This window comes from Pseudoliparis swirei, chromosome 16 (genome assembly GCF_029220125.1).
Source record: "Pseudoliparis swirei isolate HS2019 ecotype Mariana Trench chromosome 16, NWPU_hadal_v1, whole genome shotgun sequence".
In the NCBI taxonomy this organism is placed as follows: Eukaryota; Metazoa; Chordata; class Actinopteri; order Perciformes; family Liparidae; genus Pseudoliparis; species Pseudoliparis swirei.
Genome location: NC_079403.1, coordinates 23,868,066 through 23,881,846, shown reverse-complemented (window position 1 = coordinate 23,881,846; position 13,781 = coordinate 23,868,066). Strand labels below are relative to the sequence as shown.

Genomic DNA, 13,781 nt, shown 5'->3' with positions numbered 1-13,781 from the left:
TCCTTTCTGAGTGGAGAAACCTCAAAGTTAAAGAAAACTTATCGATTTACTCCAATAAATACATGAAATCAAATAAATGAGTTTCATCTCGGACAAAATACAACTGAAAGGTTGAAACCACGGCAAGGTAAGTGAGATATTTAGCTGGTATATTCTCTATATATATATATAAATATACAAATATTTATATATATATACATATGTATATGTATATATATAGTATATATACATATATATATATACTATATATACATATATACATATGTACTATATATACATATATACTCTATATATATATATATATATACTCCCCCCCCCCTCCATCGCTCCGCTTCTCTGGTCGTCTGGGATTGGTCAGCTGCTCCCCGAGGCTCCTGGTCAGTGGGCTTTCCACAGAGGGTTGTGGTACACCCAGCCTTCCCCCTACACACACACACACACACACACACACACACACACACACACACACACACACACACACACACACACACACACACACACACACACACACACACACACACACACACACACACACACACACACACACACACACACACACACAGTCAATGCCACTTTTATGGAAAACACACCAGGTGGGATTAACCGTCTTTTTCCTTGAGGCTAAGGGGCGGGGTTTAACTCACAGACGGCTGCCGTGGTCATGGCCCATGATGGTGACCCTATTGACCCCGGCTCCTCACCTCCTTGATGAAGTACTTGGCCTTCCAGGGCGTCTTGCTGGCGGCCCTCTGCTTGCCCTCGCGCCGCTGCCGCTCCTCCAGCCGGTGCTTGTGCTCCGTGGCGGCGTCCATGTCTCCCGTCTTCAGCGCCGCCGTGACGTGCTGCCAGAGACGCCTGCAGACACGGCGGCAAACGCCGGTTATCACGGCGGGAGAAGTCATGTGACATGTGGAGGGGAGGGGGGGGGCATCAACGTTTCATTGGTTAGGATTTCATGGTTGTGACGGACGTTGTCGAGGGTTTGGGGGGGGGGGGGGGGGCAAGTAGCCTGGGTTCTTCTTCTTCTTCTGATCCTTCTCCTCCTCCTTCTTCTTCTCCTCCTCCTTCTTCTTCTTCTTCTTCTTCTTCATCTTCTTCTACTTCTTCATCTCCTCCTTCTTCTTCTTCATCTTCTTCTCCTTCTTCTTCGTCTTCTTCTACTTCTTCTTCTCCTCTTCATCTTCTTCTTCTTCATCATCTTCTCCTTCTTCTTCATCCCCTCCTCCTCCTTCTTCTCCTCCTTCTTCATCTTCTTCTTCTACTTCTTCTTCTCCTCTTCATCTTCTTCTTCATCATCTTCTCCTTCTTCTTCATCTCCTCCTCCTCCTCCTTCTTCTTCTTCTTCATCTCCTCCTTCTTCTTCTTCTTCTTCTTCATCTCCTCCTTCTTCTTCTTCTTCTTTCTTCTTCTTCTTCTCCTCCTCCTCCTCCTCCTCCTCCTCCTCCTTCTCCTTCTTCTCCTCCTCATTATTTTCTGTTTTTGGGTGATTCCTCCCTTGTTTCCGTGATGAACAATAGGGAACAGAGGAGACTCACCGTGACTCGTAGGCTCCCTGCCTCTCCATTGGCTGGATCTTCTTCCTGGTGATTGGCTGCTTGGCGGTGTCGATCACCTTGCTGTCCCCGTTGCTGTAGGTGAACTCCAGCACGCCGTTCCACTCGCCCTGCGCCTTGCACACCACGCTGCCCGTCTGGTTGTGCTTCACCTCGGCCGTGACTCTGAGGAGTCAACACGGAGGTCTTCAGACACAAATCACATGATCACATTATTACGATGATCAGACACATCGTTCACGGGTTGCCACTTGTATTGTTTGGTTTGAATGTGCTGCCTTTCTTTTATTTTTTATTCTTTATTTTATTTATTGAAAGTCGGCATCAATTTGACATTTACAGATGTCTTTCAGACGATTGAGCAGAAATGGTGCCTAAAGAACCATGTTTTAAGGTTCTTTGAGGAACCTTTGTAGGTTCTTTGAAGAACTCTTTAAGGAAATGGAAATGGTTCTTTAAAGAACCCTGGTTTGAAAAGTTCTGTGGAACCAGAAATGGTTCTTCTATGGCCTCACTCTGAAGAACCATTTTCGGTTCCAGATGGCCCCTTAATGTGTGTGTGTGTGTGTGTGTGTGTGTGTGTGTGTAAGAGATGAGGTTTGTGTTTATGCACATCTGCTTCCACACACACAGCCTCACAGAGACACTCAGCCTCTAGTTTACTGCGGTGCGGCGTCATTAAGTCCAGCGCTGCTCCTCTCTACCTGTAATTCTGTAATTCTTTGGCTCCAACCCAAAGTCTTTGAGCTGAGGCTGGAGGAGAGAGTCGGTGGCTTTTTTTTTGGCACGAAGAATCGTTTTTTTGGCTCTGCGCCTACCTGTGTACTTTCCCCCCGTAGAAGGGTTTGGTGTGGAACGTGACGGTGGCCGAGTACCCGCTCTTGGCACAGCCGATGGTCACCTTGCCCCCGAGCTCCACCCACGGCACGGTGAGGATGGAGCGGGCGTAGGCGCAGGGCAGCGTGAACACGTACTCCTCGTCGTGCTCCAACAGGTACAGGATGCCTGGGAGGAGGAGGAAGGAGTTAAAAAGAGAGACAGCAGGAGGAAGAAGCACCTGTGGATGTTTATAGGTCCTTCAAAATAAGAGTCTCTAGGTTTTACTCAGTTACATTAAAATACTGCGGCGTTCTCAGGAGACGCACAGCATGCGGTCTTTTTTTCCAGTTTACTTATGCAACAAGCTCCTTGGTTTCAGCATTTGGGCTAAAGTAAGTATGTTTGTTACACATGTAAATGCCCTTAGTGCGGAATATGAATAAAAAACAACAATAAAATAAGTCAACATTGACCCAAACGTTGGTCTCCTGGATAAAAGTTCCCGAACATCCTCTCATCCCATTTCTTACCAACGGGGTTCGGGGTGGATGGACTTTCCTTATCTCCACACACATAAAAAGAGCTGTAATAAAAACCCACATCTGGATGGAGAGTCATTTCAGCCTCAACGTTTACTGGATGGATAGCCGTGGCGTTTCATGCGGACGTTCGTGGTCCCCAGAGGAAGAATCAGTCTCACTCTGGTGGTCCGTGTTGCGAGCTGGACTCCTGTCTCCCGCTCTGACCGCCTCCCCGTCCCTCAGCCATCGCTCACCTCCTGCTTATATAACAGACAGCTGTCTTGTGCCCAGCCTGCTGCCGTGGGCCCAGGTCGAACACACACACACATCTGTTTGCCCGACACACACACACATGGACACACACTCCCACAAACAGAGAACACACACATGTCCTATTTCCTGCAGTGTGTGATTGCTCTCCCCACGTGTGCATCCATGCATGTGTGTTTTAGAGCATCTGTGAAACAAAGACCCACATGCTGCAGTCAGCCAGTCAGTCAGTCAGCCGGTCAGTCAGTCAGCCAGTCAGTCAGTCAGCCAGTCAGTCAGTCAGTCAGTCAGTCAGCCAGTCAGTCAGTCAGTCAGTCAGTCAGCCAGTCAGTCAGTCAGTCAGTCAGTCAGCCAGTCAGCCAGTCAGTCAGCCAGTCAGTCAGTCAGCCGGTCAGTCAGTCAGTCAGCCAGTCAGCCAGTCAGTCAGTCAGTCAGTCAGTCAGTCAGCCAGTCAGCCAGTCAGTCAGCCAGTCAGTCAGTCAGTCAGTCAGCCAGTCAGTCAGCCAGTCAGTCAGTCAGCCGGTCAGTCAGTCAGTCAGTCAGTCAGCCAGTCAGTCAGTCAGCCGGTCAGTCAGTCGGTCAGTCAGTCAGTCAGTCAGTCAGTCAGCCAGTCAGTCAGCCAGTCAGCCAGTCAGTCAGCCAGTCAGTCAGTCAGTCAGTCAGTCAGTCAGTCAGTCGTGATGCTTCACAGCGAGCTGACATATGAATCCAGGTTGATACGTCCTGAATAAAAAGAGAGGAATTTGGGTAGCTGAGATTTTATGTCCCAAACAGTTCGATAAGTGGCTCAGCTGATGGACTTCAGAGCCACAGTGTTGTGGTTGTTGGACCTCCCGTCGCCACTCAGCGCTTTTATTTAACAACCCGGAAAGGTTGAGCGAGGTCCTGCAGTCAGATAGGATCGGCGGTTCGATCCCCGGCTCCACTCTGCCACGCCGATGTGTCCTTGGGCGAGACGCTTCACCCCAAATTTGATAGTTAGTTAGAGTCCTGATGGGCAGATGACGCCTTGCAAAGGTAGCCCCTCCCATCAGCGTGTGAAGGGTGAATGATGACGAGTAGAGTTAAAGGACTATGGGTGAAGATTAGAAAAGATCTGGACAAGTCCTTTCACCATTCATCTGCATCGTGTCCAGAGAACCTTCTCCGGGTTGCCTTGGAAAACAGGTGGAGGAGGACGGAGCAGTTGAAAACCTCTTGGTCCGGAGGCGGATCTGGTTCATGGGATCGGTCAGCCGATCACGGATCATTGGATCGGTTTGTATCAAAAGGACATTTTGAAAGTCTCGTGGAGTTCCTTAAAGCAGCAGAACCATCAATGAGCGGAGGATCCGTCGGCCCCTCGGCTCCCGGACCATGGAGGGGACTAGCCCCCCTCCGCATGCTCGAGCGGCGAAGGGAAGTGAGTTCTTCCTCATGGCGCCCGGTGACACGTACAACAGCTGCTGTTTATCCAGTTCACAGAATGAGCCAACTTTTGTAACATCGAGATGTGATGAGGAGCGATGGAGGACTGTTAACGGCCTAGTTACAGCTTTTACTGGCCTGATTTCTCTCTCTCTCTCTCTCTCTGGAGGTTGTGAGCTGAGAGCGTTCTTTAGGTAGTTGATGGTGTTTTCCTATCAGTTTTTCCTGGTGAAAGTGATAAATAGATTGCATTGTATGTTGTAGTATCAGTTGTTGTGGTGTGGTGTTACTAGGTCTGCGGTGGAGACCTCCCGGGTCCTTTGGGTCTCTGGGATCCACCGTCTCCCAGGATCATCCGTAAAAAGGTCCAGCAGATGTTGGACTTCCTGCACCAGCTCAGGAAGTCCAACCTCAGGAGCTGCTTATCCTGTTCCACTGCACCATCATGGCTGTGTACGATGTAATGAAGGCAAACCCAAAATGATGGCACTGTGTGTTTTGATGGAACACATTTCCAATTAGAAGCTGCAGATGGAGCGCAGGACGAGTGCTGCTGAGGGGATTCAATCAGCTGGGGGAGGCAAACAGCTGCGGCTGTTAGATTTCAGTCAGGATTAACCATTTAATCCATCTGTCGACAAACTGACATCTTGTTATTGTTATTCTTTTAAGAATGATCCAAATGTGTCTCCCGGTTTTTGTTTTTGACGAGTTGGTTTGTTCGAAATCTTTCGTGCCTTTTCGACGAGACAGAAATGACGTGTCATTTTCCAATCATTACGTGCATACGGTCTTTTCAAAGGGTTGAGGGTAACAATAACTACAGAGGAGACCTTACTGAAGTACATTTCCTGGGTTAAAGATGGCCGTTCGTTAGACCGACCCCAAAAACTACTCCCTTCTTTGTGATTAAGTGGATGAAAAAAGCCCAGATCGCCGGCCAAAAGTCTTCTGGATTTAGACCCATCCATCCACCCCTACGTTTGCTCCTGTCTCCTTATATTACATCACCTGTCCTGGCTCACGATTACGTGGCCTGAATACAAATTGATCATGTGAGTTGGATACAAACTACAGTGCATTACTGTAATTACTGAATATTAACATGCGACTGTGTTCCTTGTGCAACTCGAAATCTTTCGTGTGTTTTCCCAAACGAGACAGAAATTACGTGTAATTTTCCAATCATTACGTGCATACGGTCTTATCAAAGGGTTGAGGGAAACAATAACTCCTGAGGAGTCCTTACTGGAGCACGTTTCCTGGGTTAAAGATGGCCGTTCGTTAGACCCCAAAAACTACTCCCTTGTTTGTGATTAAGTGGATGAGAAAAGCTCTGATCACCGGGCGAAGGTCTTCTAGATTTAGACCCATCCAACCACCCCTACGTTTCCTCCTGTCTCCTTATATTACATCACCTGTCCTGTCTCACTAACTACTGAATATTAACATGCGACTGTGTTCCTTGTGCAACTCTTTTGCAAAATGCTCTGTAAACCCATTATCTTACCTTCCCCGACCATGGACACTCCAACGGACATGCCCAGGAACTTGCTCTTAGTCCAGACGTGACTGTTGATGCACATCCTCTTCTCCTTGCACTCGCAGTAGAATCCCGACACGGGCGGGTGGTGGGACACCTGCTCCGCAACGAACCCAACCCGATAGCAGTCCGAGTTCCTTCCCCTCTGCGGCGACCCGGGGACGGTGGTCGTGGCCGTGGGCGTAGGGTTGGGCGCGGAGCGGTTGGCGGTCCTGAGAGGTCGAACGCGGTCCCGAGGAACATACCAGGAACAGTGGAAGTTCTCGCCCAGGATCGGGTTATAGGGCTTCTTGGCCACGGCGCCCTTGCGGCCCTCGTGGAAGGCGGTCAGGTAGTACTCCACGAAGCGGACGATGCGCTCCTCTGGCGTGCGGCCGGAGGTGATGGACAGGAACATGTCGGGGTGAGCCATGAAGTTGGCGTACATCTCCAGCAAGGAGTGCTTCTCCAGGATGAAGGTAGGGAGCACCACCTGGGAGAGGGACAGAGAGGACAACTTCCAAGACCAATACCTTCTTACATCTCAGGGATCACCTAGACAGGGGTCACCTGGACAATGTCACCTAGACAGGGGTCACCTGGACAGGGTTCACCTAGACAGGGCTCACCTGGACAATGTCACCTAGACAGGGGTCACCTGGACAGGGTTCACCTAGACAGGGCTCACCTGGACAGGGGTAACCTAGACAGGGGTCACTTAGACAGGGTCCATCTGGACAGGGGTCACCTGGACAGGGGTCACCTAGACAGGGGTCACCTAGACAGGGGTCACCTAGACAATGTCACATAGACAGGGGTCACCTATAAATGGTCCACACCGGTCCCGAGTGGTTTCATGTCATATGACGGGGTAAATTGTACTTTGTACGTTTTCCAGAGAGTCTCTGTCGGCCTTCAGGTTACATAACGGTCCATACAATAACCCCCCGCAGCTAAACGTGGCGTTTGGATCGAGCCCGAGTCAAAACGTCGATCCCTGTCGCACGGCAACACCACGGGTCAATATGCACATGAGTAAATGGTTCTTTCATAATCTATACAGACTCTCCCGGGTATTAGAGGTCAGAATACCCTTCTGGCCCTGGACCTCAGGCACATTATCCCTGTGGTCCAGAGAACTAGTCCAGCAGGATTCAAATTGAGCCCACTGGTCTGAGAGGAATCATGATCACATGGCCAGAGGAAAACCTAAATGAGCCTTACCCGTGTGAGGTCCATGCCCAGTTTCAGCTGGGACAGCAGGTGAAGCATGATGCTCCTCTGGTCGTCCAGGACTCCCAGGTCTTCCTCCTCATTCTCCTCTGTGTCTGTGGTCTCGTCGCAGGGATCCAGAGTCTCTGGGCTGCTGGTGTGGCCCGTCTGCTGCCCCTAGTGGTGGAGACACAGATGACCGCTGGTCAAGCTAAGTAGAAGGCACCCTTTTGAAATGGATAGCGCAGATAAGAGGAGAGCTTAGGTCCAGTGTACAGATGTTGGGTCTGACTACAGGGACATGAACAGATGTCTATACTTCTATACAACCAGAGGAGTCGCCCCCTGGTGGTCAGTAGAGAGAATGCAGCTTTAACACACGAAGAATAGACTTCTATACAACCAGTAGAGTTATCTCCTTGTGGTCAGTAGAGAGAATGCAGCGTTAACACATGAAGAATAGACTTCTATACAACCAGTAGAGTTATCTCCTGGTGGTCAGTAGAGAGAATGCAGCTTTAACACATGAAGCATATACTTCTATACAACCAGAAGAGTCACCCCCTGGTGGTCAGGAGAGAGAAGGCAGCGTTAACCCATAAAGCATATACTTCTCTACAGCCAGAGGAGTCGCCCCCTGGTGGTCAGGAGAAAGAATGCATGTTTTGTTTAATTAATTTAGAGTTTGTGGATAAAAGCTCCTCAAGACATGACTTGTAGTGCAGCGTTGGTTGTCATAGCTTCAGAGAGTGAGCCATAATTTACACCCCTCCTATCTCCAGATTAGGAGAATATCATCCGAAACATTCTGACTGAAGGGAACGATTCTTAAAGACCACTTAGTTTCCCGAGTCCGTCCCGGCTTCCCCCGTCCAGCCTCTCAGCCATTCGAGGTCTCAACCCGCAGCAGCTGAGGCGAAAGAAGAGAGCCGATCTCTGATTGTTGCTCATGCATAACGTACGAAGGAGCCGCCAGGCCTCTCAGCGGAGAGTCGACTCAAAGGAGATCCGTCCTCTGGCCCGTGACTCATCTGGGTTACAGAACAATAGTGTAGGAACAGTTAGCTTTAGGCTTGTTTTGGGACTTATGTCCCACAAATATCATGATGTTTGATCGTACCGAGCTCAAGTTCATGGATATGCCGTGAAATTCATGCTCAGAGGAATGCAAATAATAAAAAAATGATATACAATTATTCTGTGAATGTATCATCTATATCAGGGGTGGGCAATTATTCTTCCCAGGGGGCCACAAGAGGAACAGGCATATAGCCTGAACTTATTTATGCATCAAATTAATTGTATTTCTTTGTAAAAAAGCTGTACATTGCATTGTTTTGACAAGTTGTGGCTGGTTAGAGTAAATGTTATGATAATTATGCATTGAAAAGGGAGATTGTGTCATGATCCAGAGTTTTTATGTCTTATTTTGAAGTCCCTGTGCCTCGTTCCCCTGTGTATATAGTCTGTGTCAACCCCCTGTTCTGTGACAGTTCATCTCCAATGTTTTGCTAGTAAAGATTTTAGTTTTTCCAATCCGACTACCTCGTCTCAAAGTCTGCTTTTGAGTCCTACTCCCCGTGGCTCCCAGCCATTCTCTAACAGATTGCCTAACAAGAAATGTCATTTATTCAATCACATTTACAAAAAACAATGATACATAAAATAACTAGAACGGGCACTCGGTAGAGCGCATAACTTCTCATATCACACGATTGGGCATTGAATTATGAACATTTTGGCATTAGTTGCATGCCAATTGGATAGAAATTGACCGTGCTATGGTAAAAAGAAGACTTTGACCTTTTCATGACCTTTACCTTGACCGTTGACACGATCGATCCCAAAATCTGAACGAATGGTCCCCGGATAATAACCAATCATCCCACCAAATTTCATGCGATTCAAGAAGATGTTGACCTTTTCATGACCTTGACCTTTGACCCGATCAATCCCAAAATCTAATCAAATGGTTCCCGGATAATAACCAATCATCCCACCAAATTTCATGCGATTCGGTTTATTACTTTTTGAGTTATGCGAGTAACACGCATACAAATAAATAAATAAATACACAGCGATTAAAACACGGCGATCATAGTAATAATGTTCCACGATGCCGGTCTGATCTAGATCATGAATGTGAACCCGAGGCAGGAAAAGTAAATCCTACAAAATGATAACCGTAGTTCATGAACAGGAGGAGTGGAACTCGCCCGTTGACCTGAATCAACGTCCACAGGAGGGAACGGCAGCAGGTGCAGCGTCGTGGACATCCATCCATGTCACGTACAAACGGTTTCACGAGAGACGCACCGACTGGAACCGAGCCACTGTTTGACAGTCAGAGATTTCTAGCCGTCGTTTCCCGAGCCTCGTCCCCCTCCCCGGGCGCCAAGTACTCTCGGGCACCAAAAAAGAGGGAAAATACGATTGAAATTGATAATATTGTAACTTTTTTTAATACCACTTTTGTAGGTGCCTGTAGAAATAGTATTTTCAGTTAGGTTGAATTCAAAATGTCCTGACAGTCACTGAATTCTCACCAATTCTGAACAGATACTGGACAATGACCTGACGCCATGTTTGATGAACGGCGCCATCTTGTATTAGTGCAACCAAAAATTGACACGACAGGGGGCGGAGCAACTGACCGCTGAAGAGTATTAATCACACCAAAAGAGTTGCAACGTGTAAACTATCATTAACCTGCCAATCACAACGTAGCTCTCGTGTTCCTCATACGCTTCTATACAATATGACTTCTATACAACCAGAGGAGTGACCTGGTGGTCAGGAGAGAGAATGCAGCTTTAACACGTGAAGCACATACTTCTATACAACCAGAGGAGTCGCCCCCTGGTGGTCAGGAGAGAGAATGCAGGTTTAACACATGAAGCACAGACTTCTATACAACCAGAGGAGTCGCCCCCTGGTGGTCAGGAGAGAGAATGCAGGTTTAACACATGAAGCACATACTTCTATACAACCAGAGGAGTCGCCCCCTGGTGGTCCTTAGAAGGAATGCAGATTTAGAACAATTCCACATTTGCTTCCCGTTTCAGACCCAGAGGTTGTGGTCTCACGCACTATATTTTGTTAAAAACCTGATTAGTTTCCAGAGTTTTTGCTTTAAAAGCCGGTCACGTGCACAATGATGATGACGAGGAGTCCACAGTTTGAAGAGCACACGAGAAGAAGGGACACAACTCTCACACTGTCCCTTTAAGCCCGAGAATCTAAAATAGGAAAATATTTCTTTTGAATAATTCATTCACAATCGGGTTTCCACTAAGGTTATGTAACACTGTGCCACACACACACACACACACACACACACACACACACACACACACACACACACACACACACACACACACACACAGTCCCCCTGTCTTCTTCTCTCTTTCTTGTTCTCTCTCTCACACACACACACACAAAGTGAGGATTTCCCACTCACTCGATTGAGCTGGGATGTAACCACTGCTGACTTGTTGGGAGTCCTGCTTGACTTCATGTCCACCATCCAGAGGAAGACAAGACAGAGACGATGAAGAGATAGAAAGTGAGGGGAAATGAGAAGAAGAGGAGGAATGAGGTAAGAGAGAGAGAGAGAGAGAGAGAGAGAGAACGCGGGATAGAGAATCTACACTTTTGATAGGCAGTTTAAAAGTGATGCCGACAATCCTCTCCATCTGCGCCGGCCTCCCTCTTTACATAAGCCCCGCCCCTTGCACATCCACACAGTGTAAAGTCAGAACCCGCCCTATACTCTTAATGCCTCCTCCTTCTCTCAACATCCCTCTCTTCCCGCTTTCCTCTCCTCCCTCGGTGCTCCATCGCCGCCTGTTTGTACTCGTTTTCTTTCATGTCCTCTTTCCCTGTCCCATCCCCCTCTTCCTTCTACACCTCCATCCACTCCTGGCTACACGGTGCTGTGGTACAGTCTGTGTAATTACCACTAGAACTGTGAGTCCTTACAGTCAACTCGGCAACGCATTACATTTTGGGCTCGCGTGGTGGACGTGAAACCTATCTGTTGTTCAGAAACGTTGGCGTCTAATGCAGTGATTCTCAACCATGGGTCCGTGGCCCCTGATTGGGCCGCCAGCTCCACCTGGAGGGCCGCAAACAACGTTTAGTTTTACGGCGCGGGCCACGAGACCGTGTAGTTATAACGTGAAGACACGAGACGCTCTGCTACAATACAGTTCCCCACCACTAGGTGGCAGTAATGAGTCAGTCGGTTTGTTATAAGCACTCCAAAAAGCAGAAGAAGACACTCGGCGCTAGATGGTAGCCAAAGTTATGGAGAAGTGTGTAGTGTGTAGTGTGTGTTAGTGTGGGTGTGTAGTGTGTGTAGTGTGTGTATTGTGAGTGTAGTGTGTATGTAGTGTGTGTCTAGTGTATGCAGTGTGTGTGTAGTGTATGTGTTGTGTGTGTGTATGTAGTGTGTAGTGTGTGTATTGTGTGTTTCGTGTGTATGTGGTGTGTGTGTAGTGTAGTGTGTGTGTATCATTTAATAACCTCTGGACTTTAATAGTTAAAGCCGGAATACTTTTTAGTAGAACACTGGTATTTAATACAAATTAAGTCATAATGTTATACAAACAAATATACATTTTGAGGCCAGCAAACGGATTCTGCGAATTTCCAATATATGTTTTTAATACCTCATAATAATAATAATAATAATAATAAAGGTCTTAATTGAGTAATAATATAAAGTAAGTCTTGAGTAATAATATAAACTGAGAGGGTGTGAGTTGTCACTCTTTGACAACACAAAGCTTCCCCCTCCGCCATGCTCGGGCACAGGACTGGGCTGTTTGGCGCCCCCTGGTGGTGGGAAATAAAACACTGTTTGAGAGATGATTTAGGGACATAATGAGATGTAATGAGGCTAAGAGGAGAGAGATGGAGACATGAAGCAACTGAAATGAGGGAATGAAAAGAGTGAGCTCTGAGAAACACTTCCCCAGACTACTAGAGAACCACTACCCCAGACTAGTTGAGAACCACTACCCCAGACTAGTTGAGAACCACTACCCCAGACCAGTAAGAACCACTACCCCAGACTTGTTGAGAACCACTACCCCAGACCAGTAAGAACCACTACCCCAGACTAGTTAAGAACCACTACCCCAGACTTGTTGAGAACCACTACCCCAGACCAGTAAGAACCACTACCCCAGACTAGTTGAGAACCACTACCCCAGACTAGTTGAGAACCACTACCCCAGACTAGTTGAGAACCACTACCCCAGACTAGTTGAGAACCACTATCCCAGACTACTAGAGAACCACTACCCCAGACTTGTTGAGAACCACTACCCCAGACCAGTAAGAACCACTACCCCAGACTAGTTAAGAACCACTACCCCAGACCAGTAAGAACCACTACCCCAGACTAGTTGAGAACCACTACCCCAGACTACTAGAGAACCACTACCCCAGACTAGTTGAGAACCACTACCCCAGACTACTAGAGAACCACTACCCCAGACTAGTGGAGAACCACTACCCCAGACTAGTTGAGAACCACTACCCCAGACTAGTGGAGAACCACTACCCCAGACTAGTTGAGAACCACTACCCCAGACTAGTGTAGAACCACTACCAGAGACCAGTTGAGAACCACTACCCCAGACTAGTTGAGAACCACTACCCCAGACTAGTTGAGAACCACTAACACAGACTAGTTGAGAACCACTATCCCAGACTACTAGAGAACCACTAACCCAGACTTGTTGAGAACCACTACCCCAGACCAGTAAGAACCACTACCCCAGACCAGTAAGAACCACTACCCCAGACTAGTTGAGAACCACTACCCCAGACTAGTTGAGAACCACTACCCCAGACTACTAGAGAACCACTACCCCAGACTACTAGAGAACCACTACCCCAGACTAGTTGAGAACCACTACCCCAGACTACTAGAGAACCACTACCCCAGACTTGTTGAGAACCACTACCCCAGACTACTAGAGAACCACTACCCCAGACTACTAGAGAACCACTACCCCAGACTACTAGAGAACCACTACCCCAGACTAGTTGAGAACCACTACCCCAGACTACTAGAGAACCACTACCCCAGACTTGTTGAGAACCACTACCCCAGACTACTAGAGAACCACTACCCCAGACTTGTTGAGAACCACTACCCCAGACTACTAGAGAACCACTACCCCAGACTTGTTGAGAACCACTACCCGACCATTAGAGAACCACTGCCCCAGACCAGTAGAGAACCACTACCCCAGACTACTAGAGAACCACTGCCCCAGACTAGTTGAGAACCACTACCCCAGACTACTAGAGAACCACTACCCCAGACTTGTTGAGAACCATTACCCCAGACTACTAGAGAACCACTACCCCAGACTTGTTGAGAACCACTACCCGACCATTAGAGAACCACTACCCCAGACTACTAGAGAACCACTACCCCAGACTACTAGAGAACCACTA

General features: G+C 48.0%; 1 protein-coding gene across 2 annotated transcripts in view; it reads right to left on the bottom strand.

Annotated features, from left to right (window-relative positions):
* Nucleotides 1-334: 334 nt before the first annotated feature.
* The window catches only part of LOC130206426 (oxysterol-binding protein-related protein 10-like), a 45,299-nt gene continuing 31,852 nt past the window's right edge, over nucleotides 335-13,781 (bottom strand). Inside the window, exons 7-12 of one of the 2 annotated variants that reach the window (XM_056434402.1) lie at nucleotides 7,317-7,481; nucleotides 6,081-6,585; nucleotides 2,372-2,558; nucleotides 1,536-1,718; nucleotides 702-855; nucleotides 335-423 (exon numbers count right to left, since the gene is read on the bottom strand). In XM_056434402.1, coding sequence (XP_056290377.1) covers nucleotides 379-423; nucleotides 702-855; nucleotides 1,536-1,718; nucleotides 2,372-2,558; nucleotides 6,081-6,585; nucleotides 7,317-7,481 — 1,239 coding nt within the window. In that variant the 3' untranslated portion in view covers nucleotides 335-378. Of the gene's footprint in view, nucleotides 424-701; nucleotides 856-1,535; nucleotides 1,740-2,371; nucleotides 2,559-6,080; nucleotides 6,586-7,316; nucleotides 7,482-13,781 lie in introns of those variants that run through there. The other variant, XM_056434403.1, reaches the window with a different exon arrangement.